The sequence below is a fragment of the Armigeres subalbatus genome, chromosome 1 (assembly GCF_024139115.2).
Source record: "Armigeres subalbatus isolate Guangzhou_Male chromosome 1, GZ_Asu_2, whole genome shotgun sequence".
In the NCBI taxonomy this organism is placed as follows: Eukaryota; Metazoa; Arthropoda; class Insecta; order Diptera; family Culicidae; genus Armigeres; species Armigeres subalbatus.
This window is the reverse complement of record NC_085139.1, coordinates 252,812,216-252,821,547: the sequence shown is the minus strand read 5'-3', so window position 1 is coordinate 252,821,547 and position 9,332 is coordinate 252,812,216. Positions and strand designations below refer to the sequence as shown.

General features: G+C 41.0%; 1 protein-coding gene across 2 annotated transcripts; it reads right to left on the bottom strand.

The window, feature by feature from the left end:
* Positions 1-1,602: 1,602 nt before the first annotated feature.
* LOC134206675 (serine protease persephone-like) lies at positions 1,603-3,798 on the bottom strand. 2 transcript variants are annotated; one of them, XM_062682402.1, is made up of 5 exons: positions 3,182-3,798; positions 2,681-2,933; positions 2,289-2,616; positions 2,055-2,232; positions 1,603-1,991 (listed from the first exon to the last, which is right to left on the bottom strand). In XM_062682402.1, exons 2-5 carry the CDS (start codon positions 2,809-2,811, stop codon positions 1,621-1,623), a joined length of 1,008 nt encoding a protein of 335 aa, XP_062538386.1. In that variant the 5' UTR covers positions 2,812-2,933; positions 3,182-3,798; the 3' UTR covers positions 1,603-1,620. The 2 variants fall into 2 exon arrangements, with proteins under 2 accessions (XP_062538386.1, XP_062538385.1); XM_062682401.1 differs by having other exon boundaries at positions 2,681-2,858.
* Positions 3,799-9,332: the final 5,534 nt, after the last annotated feature.

The window sequence follows — 9,332 nt, the reverse complement described above, 5'->3', positions numbered from 1 at the left end:
AGATGGCGCTGTCTTTCTCCGCACGCCATTGACAACTCATAGAAACTCCGCATATCGTTCTGCTCCATTTTTTCCTGCGCCTCACTGATAACTTGTTCTTCGTATTCTTTTTTCTTCCTGAGGTGGGTTCGTTTTTCGGCTGCTCTTGCTTCCTTGAACCGATCTCTATTCGATCGGGTACCCGACACCAACATCCGGCTTCTGGCAACGTTTTTTCTCGTCTGTCACTCTCTGACACTCCGCATCGAACCAACCCGTCCTGGGCTACCTCTGTGCGGCGCCTACCACTTCTCGTGCTGTTGTGCTCACCGCTCCATGGATCGACTCCCATAGATCGTTGATGTTGTCGCTAACGTTGATTGCACTTATCCGTTCGTCGAGCTTCTGGCGGTACTCAGACGATACTCCTTCCGCCGACAATCGCTGGATATTGCAGCGCATCGTTCGCTGTGATCTTTTGTTCGCTACAGTTGACAACCGTTTAACAACGAGTTTAACTTACAAGGAGGTAGTGATCAGAGTTAATGTTCGGACCTCTGAATGTCCGCATATCGATAACATCCGAGAAATGGCGCCTATCTACCAGAACATGGTCTATCTGGTTGTAACTTTCACTATTTGGGTGTCTCCAGGTGTGCTTTCGGATATTCTTTCGTGCAAAATAGGTGCTACTGATTTCTTTGCCGGGTCGGTTGTCAAAAATAACGTTCTCTTTTTCTTCTATCTCCATTTTTCGTGGCATTTGAGAGACTTCAGTAAGCTACCTTACCGGGGTCGCGTTACCTACATCGCGCTGGTGGGGCTGCCACGTTAGGTATAGCTGACGCGATACAGCATTTCGTTAATCAGCCGCTAGGTACCAGGCAGATGCTGTTTGAGCCGCACCTCCTGGTGAACAGAGGCCCGAGGCGTACCTTCTCACTCTAGCTGATGTCAGAAGGACGCTTATTAGACCGATAGTTCTCTACGGACACGAGACCTGGACGATGCTCGTGGAGGACCAACGCGCACTGGGAGTTTTCGAAAGAAAAGTGTTGCGTACTATCTATGGTGGGGTGCAGATGGCGGACGGTACGTGGAGGAGGCAAATGAACCACGAGTTGCATCAGCTATAGGGAGAACCATCTATCGTTCACACCGCAAAAATCGGTAGACTGCGGAGGGCCGGGCAAGTACCCAGAATTTCGGACAGTAATCTGGTGAAAATGGTTCTCGACAACGATCCGACGGGAACAAGAAGGCGCGGTGCGGAGTGGCAGCGGGCAAGGTGGAACGATCAGTTGGAAGATGACTTGCGGACCCTCCGTAGACTGCGTGGTTGACGACTTGTAACCATGGACCGAGCCGAATGGAGAAGACAATTATGACTCTGCATAGGCCACTTCGGCCTTTTAGATTTGAAAGCACCAAAAGTTCTAATCTTTAAATGATAGTATATAAATGCGACAATGAACAGAAGTTTCAAATAGTTTAGTATTGTCCCTGGAGAGCACGAAGCAGCTTCCAGTTACTAAATAAGACATCAAGTTATTTGAGTCATTGTGCACAAAGCCACTAGCTACAGGAAAGTGATATTAATATTTAGAACACATTGTATTAAAATCCTCGCTGCGCATGCATTTAATCGTCAAGGAGAGATGCGTCGTCCGGCCACACGATATCTTCAATCCAATCCAGGTAGGACGCTACCCGGGTGTAGATTCCCGCCCTCCAGCCACATCCTAGACCAAAAGAGGTGATTCCAACCAGGAAGAAGCGATCGGCCGTTTCATTCTTATAATGCAAAGGACCTCCCGAGTCTCCAATGCATGCATCACCTCGTTTACCGGAAGATTGAAGTTTTCCAATAGCACAGTACTGTCGTTCGGTAACACCGGAAGCTAATCTACCGCCTAAGGTGCCCACCTCGCTTGCATATTGCTGTGCACATTGCTTCAAAGGTTCTGTGTTAAGCTCGACTTTAAGAAGTATGCTGGACTGCGACTGATCAGCTGAAACCGAAGCAGGAAATTAGTTCGTATAATAAGGAAAGTAATCTTACAATTTGTTCTCACTATCTATCCATCCCCAACCGGATGTGGTCAGAACGTGGTCCACTACTAGATCATTTGGGTCAGTGTACAAGCAAATCCTGTTGACATTATCATCGTACTTGAACGGACTAACCAACTCAATCAATGCGATGTCATGATATTTACTTTTCGATTTGTAATCAGGATGCGGGTACAATTTCTAAAATGGATAAACTATGGATTATTTCAGAAATTGCCAAGGCTGCAATATCCTACCTTTAATTCAGAGTCCTGGATGTTTGAGTCACTGGATGAGGACAAGTTGATCGTACCCATTCGGGCAACGATTGGCCGATCTCTCAAACAATGGGCTGCCGTCAGCAGGAAGCTTTTTGAAATCCAGCTAGCTCCACAGCGGAAGTTGTACGGTTTATCCGGTTCCGTTGATTTGTACCCCAAGGCAGCTATGAATGGTATTTCACCTTCGGCGGCCTCCTTACCCTCTATGATGTGTTGTGCGATATGCGTGGAGCCCCGTGAGAAGTTCTCGCATGCCTTGGTGGCCCTCCTTCCCGTACTCTGTGTTGTGCTGGTAATGATTCCACTTATTACAAAAAAAAAAACAAAATAAAGTTGCGATTGATGATAATCTGCGATTTAGAAGCTACCTGCCAGAATCCTCGTTTGGGCAACAAATCAGAACATCATGGAGTGTGTAACCACACCTTGGAATAGAACGGATTGAAACTAGTTTCTTCTGAATTACATTCGGCTGTATCCAGGGGCAATCCTTGGGCATTTTGCAGGTGCCGGGTAAGTTATCTACTGACTTACAATTGTCGTCCTCTGCAAAAATAATTTTTTTGGCGCTGTTGAGTTCTGGTATCTAATTAGAAGTTCCGCAAGGTGTGTGTTATAGGACTGAAATTATTTGAAAATTTAACTAGGGCCATATGGTCAAGTTAGCTTCGTTTTATCATACGTTCTGGATTGAAAATCTTTTGAACGGGTAGAATAGTGTTATGAGCGACACTATTAACGAGAATAGCAAAGGAAGCTGACAACGGATGGTCATATCCAAAGAGTCGTTATCTTTGTCGATCGTAAGCGAAAAATCACGCCACGGTCTATAAATGTGAATTGTCCGCTGTTTGTAAAATCGAACTTACCGTACAGTTCCGCAGATGTTTGACCGGAAATTCCAATCAGATTGGAAAACAACATCAGTCCATGAATCAACACAGCTACTGCTGACAATTTAACAGAATAAATGGAATGCATAACTGCAGTGTATTTTTTTTTCACGGGATCAGCTGCTACTCATTACTGGTTAGTTATTTTTGTGGATTTAAATTTCACATAATTTCACTGTGGATCGGTAAACTTTATTCTAATCACCGTTTCTGCTTCATCCAAAACTGGAACTACAAGCTATAAATGCGTGGGTGCAATAAATGGCAACTTTACTTGTGTCGCTGATTGTTCTTAACAAACAAACCAGTTTCTGTGGTTTTAAATCCGATCTGGCACTGAAAATCACATCACATCTTGATTATTTTGCTTCATTTCTTTAGTTATTCCACTAAAAAACCAATCCTGGAAGATATTGCGATCACGTACAACGGTTTTCGTCAAAGCGCGCGCAAAATGCAGCAGCCAGCTGCTGGTGCAACCTGTTCCGCTCCCCCAACCAGTGCTATAATTAATTGTTTATGTCCGGTTTCGGGCACGGTGTGATAACCTCGAACAGGTTCCAGCTCCAGATTGTTAAGGCTCAAGACTCCATCACAATGTTTTGAAAATTGATGACTGTATCACTTGTTTGTAATAGTGATGCAATTGATACGGAAAAGTACAGCAGCGATAAATAAAATGTTGTTTACAACTGGGGTGGGTGGAAATGGGGTGGTAAAAATATACCAGCTGATGCATAATGTTGCCAGACTTGACGAATTTTTTATTTTATATCATAAGACATGTTCATGGTGTATCAAATATATGAGTATTTATCGGTTTAATTTTTTTATACACCACTTGGAATGTAATAGAAGCTTACGTAACATGTTTAAATATGTATTTTTGGTTTTATTGTTCAATCCGACAAAGAGCAATGATTTTTTCCAATAAATAAATCTGGCAACGGCGAAGAGATGATTATTTTCTTGTGTATGCACATCTTTGTTTGCGTGTTGGCTGGCGTATACGTTGTATTGTTCGGATTGAATGAAGTTGCATCGCGTAGATTTTGTACTCCCCATTTCACTTATTGCGCTAGTGAATTTGAGTCTTCCGCATTTTATTGCATTCACAATACGGTCGTCAAATTTGTCTCTCACTTCGATTTTTGCAAAGCAGTTTTCAACAGTTTTGGGGCGTGAAGTGAATTAATTGGTAGTCAAGGTTGACGAAAAATGTGAAACTCTGTTAGTGAATATGTTTTAGGAGTGATAAAATCAAAGAAACAATGGGAAAAGATCCAGTGAAAAATCAAGTGAGTGTGTATGTGTTCGATCCGAATGTTCGAACATTAGTATGCGTTCGATGAACAAACGAATATCGACCTAGGAAAAAGGCAGTTTTCAGCGTTTTTCCAGCAATTCCTCAGTAATTGTTAGTTTTGATAAGTGAAAAATTAATATGCAAATGCCATGAATATATTGTGATAGAGGGTAAGTCCGTAAATAGTCCCAAAATATTGAATTTAGTCCAAAACTTTATTAGTATTAGTGCGGATTTGAATAAAATCATTGTCATTATCGGATTGATTACGGTTTATAGAGCCTTAAGGCAACAGAATCGAATGATGCTCGCGGTTCGATTCTCGTTGGTAGACTGATGATGACTCTCAGATGATGACCAACTTGCAAATCCCATTCTTTACGCAAACCGCACGGTTGTTTCTGAGATTCTAGCTGAAGAGTAGACATACAGTTCGTGTCGGAATTGAGTGTACACTTACGATGAAAGGAATATATTGAAAATTTATATGATTTCTGATAGTTCTTGAGATATCAACATCCATAAAACTGATATGTATTTTTCAGTTTGCTGTCATTTCGTTAGATAAAACTGTCATCGATTGTCAACGTAAATGGAACATTGTCGGGAGCGAACCAACGATAGAATTGCGGCGGCTAGTTGTCACCGTCGCGGCGATGAAATCGCTTAGGTCTGGGGTAGCCTTTATGCGCTCATCTGTATACGCTTTTTCCTTTAGTCATGCGCCAGGCCCGTTTGAGTAGAGCTATCAAAGATCTCTCCCAAATTAATTAGGGTAATTCGCCAAATGTTGAACGGCTAATTTCTTCGCCTATTGTTGAACACATGCATTTCTTATGAAAGTTCAACAATAGGCGACAAAATTAGCCGTTCAACATTTGGCGGTTTCCCCTACAACATCGATTACTCCTAATTGACAACTTATTTTGACGTAAACTACGTCTAAGGGGAAGACTCGGATACAGGGGGACAAATGAAAATTTCCAAATTCGAGACCGTCACGAAATCATGTAAGATTTTGAACTTTAATAGCGTCTTTATCTTCCGATGGATTTTTGAGATTTATATATCAATCTACGCGGAAATTCTCTACCAATTTGTCAATTATATTGAAACTTTGGGTTAGGACGTTAAAATAGGGTATCGGATCATTTTGGCAGCACCCTCTTTTCTTGCCCGCAAGAGTCACGTTTCGGTTGTCGCCGTTCAGTGCAGTTGGCTTTTGGACTTTGCTTTTGTGCGGTGTTTCGCACAAAAAGTAGAACAAAAACCGGACCAGTGACCGCGGTCGAAACAAATGTAACGAAAATGCGTAATGTAGTGCATGGTGTATAAAAAGTGATGCAGATAGGGGCATGTTTGTGCAGGCATGAGACGTTCAATTGTTATCAATGCCAAAGCCCTTGCTAGTAATGCAATCATCGCAATTTAATTGCATAAACATGTTTATATTTAAAACGACTTTGGAAAAATGTTGAGCATTTTTGCAAATTGAAAACTAATAAGGCCGTTACACATATTTATTAAAAACTAGCGAAACAAATCCAGCTTTGTCCGGATGTTGAAAATGTCACAATGAACTATTTGCAGCACCGCACTCTTGATCATTTTTCGTCCGTTTGTTTTGTTTTCCTCAACAGCTGACCCAAAATAGTATTCTAATGATTTTTACATTTCCCCGTTAAATTCACCAACTTTTTGTATATACAAACCTTGTGGATCCCAAAACGAATCGATTAGGGAAAAAATCTTGCAAATCGGGAGTTAAATCGTCAGGAAGGAAATCTCAACTCATTTTTATTATATAGAAGATTATGGTCTACGCAAGGTCAAGGTCTACTGGCCTCCGACTCTCTGCAAAGTCAAGTGGGAGGGGGTAATCTTCTTCTTCTTCTACTGAATCGAGCGGCGTGAAAATGTGAATTCAGAGGTCTTTGGGGCCGAGGAAGGTTCTTAAGATGGTTCGAGACCCGGATTTGTTAAAGAATGTTTTGCAAATTCTCAAAATTTACCTGAATTTTTTTTTGTTGCCCCTCAAATTGTTATTTTTAAGCAAAACAATCCGAAGGGGGGGGGGGGCTTATTTTAAAAGATATTTATATCGGCCTAATAATATTTTGTCCAATTAAATGCGCGCCTGAATCAGAAGGATTTAACTTTGATTCAGGAAGTGTTATTACAGGAATGAATCATGCGGTACTTATTGTACACGACAAAAGCTTCGGAACGCATACGTTCTTGAAACGGGCTATATGAGTTACAATAGAGTTATCACCTTCTTGATCCCTGATCCAAAAGTCTTGCAATGATATTAATAAAATGGTTGCACGAATATTTTATCCATAGTGACACTCAGTGTTGGTAGAATCATACTCAAATCTGAATCATCGAGGTTTCATGCACGAGCTAACTCACCTGCGATTCTGCAGGGGGAGCATCGCGCTTGAGTTTCTCGGCCAGAATCGCATCGCTTCGCTCACTCACCGAAAAATGATTTCGTTTTAAAAAGCGTCAAAACGCTATCGAGGCGTATGTTAGCCAAGAAAAACAGTTAATTCAATGCATTCAACAATGAAGAACACGTAAATATCATGCAATGATGCAAATTGTGATTCGAATCATGAGCAAACCTCTGAGCCAGGATTCTGATGGGATTTGACTCACGCATGGTTTGAATCGCCGATGAGATTTGAGATTTTGAGATTTTACCAACACTTGTGACACTGCCAGACAGTGGGAGTTAGATTGTAATAACACACACCCTCTTTTCCCGTCCGCAACGTTTACTACTCGCGCGCATCACCACCTAGGATAGGATGTGACAACTCAATTGAGACTGCCTTGTTGTTTTTTAGTCGGTTGCTCTGACGAGGTGGTCGCCAGTGCAGCCAAAGTAATTTGGTATAAAATCTTCCAAATATCATGTATCAAAATTTGATGTTTTTCCTCCCGTTCCATCCACTATTTATGTAAGAGAAGTGAAAGACTAACAGAGAGAAGTTTTCGCTACTGAAAAAATGACTTTTAGATCGAAAATGACGGAAAGGTGAATGATAATGCTTAAAATCAACAGTTTTAAACCTGTACAACCCTTGAGGATAATTTATATGGCGTTTGCAGTTCAATATAAATTTATTTCTTTCCAAAAAACTGGAACTCAAACATTTTCGTATTTTGCTTAATACCAACTTTAAAAACCTGCAACACGGCCAAACTAACAACATGCTGCCCTACGGAAAACGCGCCGCTACCAATCGAAGTAATCGATTGTCATATTCAACCAATCAGCAACCGGTACGATTGTGACAGCAAATCGGTACGATTTTTACTGACTACTTGTCACATCCTATCCTAGATCACCACCAAATTAATTGGGTTTTGGTACATGATTGACATTTTATGATTTCTAGTGATGCACGAAAAACAAGATATGCCTATGATTGGAATGTTTCTGAATAATAAAAGTTGCAAACGGAAAATATTTCTATTGAAATATTTCATCAAATGCTTCAAAACCCAAATGTAGGCAATTCGGATCCAAGAAAGGCATCATTACCACTGATGAATAAATTTGGCTTTTCACAGTAATTTTTTTAAACAATTGTCGTATCCAACAATTTTCATATCTTAAGATACGCTAGTTTTGTTCGAAACCAGTGACATAAGTAATCAAATGAATTTTCTAAAAATATTCATGTATGATGGCACTACAATCCTCAATGAACAAACTGTCTTACGTAGTTTACGTTGCGCGGTTGTGTCTTGTACATAACCCTTCTGATTTTTTTAACATTACTAAGCCTTATTTCTCAGTAGAACAAGGCAAATATTCGACACATATGTGTAATAATCTAAATTGACAAAATTGATAGAGAAACGAGCTGGTACGAACGAGAATGATGACGATGTATATCTAAAGGATGAGTAAATATCTAAATGACAGAGTGTAAAACGCATGAACAATCATATGAGGGACTGCAACACATTTTCGGTACACTGGAGATCGATCAACTAGCAGCGATTTTCATATCTATGAAGATATTAACTTACACTAAATTGACTTCTTTTGTTACCTTGGTTCACCTTACGGAAAATCGATGATATTTTTAGTTCGAGGTCGCAAAAACGTTAATGTCGGAATATGAGTCATGTCCGGGATTTGAGTCAAAACGGTATATCACAAATATGAACGACACGTCTTACAGACTGTGCTAAGCCGTTCTGGAAAATAATCAAAATTCCAAAATACAAGCCTCAGCCCATTCCACCTTTGATTCCATTAGATAACAATGTATCTAAGGATCGCTTAATAACTCCTGCAGAGAAGGTCGCCGAAACAGGTCGTCACTTCGTCAGATCGCACAATCTTGAACAGAACGTCCTTAGTCCACACGAAGCAGCCATACAACATCCATTTGATCCCCAACGACTTTTCGAAGGACTTGGAGATCTAGGCTGGCTAATTGATGGCCTATATCAAATCTTCAAAAAACACTTTTCGCTTTGGGTTCTTTGAGAGGAAGTATCCTTCCCAGCCTTCCGAATGGGGATGACTTTCGCTTACTTCCAGGTCTATGAGAAGTAGCTGAGACGGAGACACTGAAGACTCAGCTACTTCTCATCGACCGGGAATTAAGCGAAAGTCATCCCCATTCGGAAGGCTGAGAAGGATACTTCCTCTCAAAGAACCCAAAGGTGTTTTGACGTAGGACTACGTCTGTGTTTTCTATATTGGGGTACACTTTACGATTGCGAAAATCGGGGACCGTCACGAAAATATGATAGACTTTAAACCTCAATATCTAAGCCGTTTCTCGATGG

What these genes read in the sequence shown, in the direction of transcription:
- LOC134206675 (XM_062682401.1), bottom strand. Translation starts at nt 3,293, where the DNA reads ATGCATTCCATTTATTCTGTTAAATTGTCAGCAGTAGCTGTGTTGATT. An exon ending in AACATCTGCGGAACTGTACG is followed by an intron (nt 2,859 to 3,181) that starts GTAAGTTCGATT and finishes TTATTTTTGCAG; the next exon opens with AGGACGACAATTGTAAGTCA. An exon ending in CCAAACGAGGATTCTGGCAG is followed by an intron (nt 2,617 to 2,680) that starts GTAGCTTCTAAA and finishes TTTTGTAATAAG; the next exon opens with TGGAATCATTACCAGCACAA.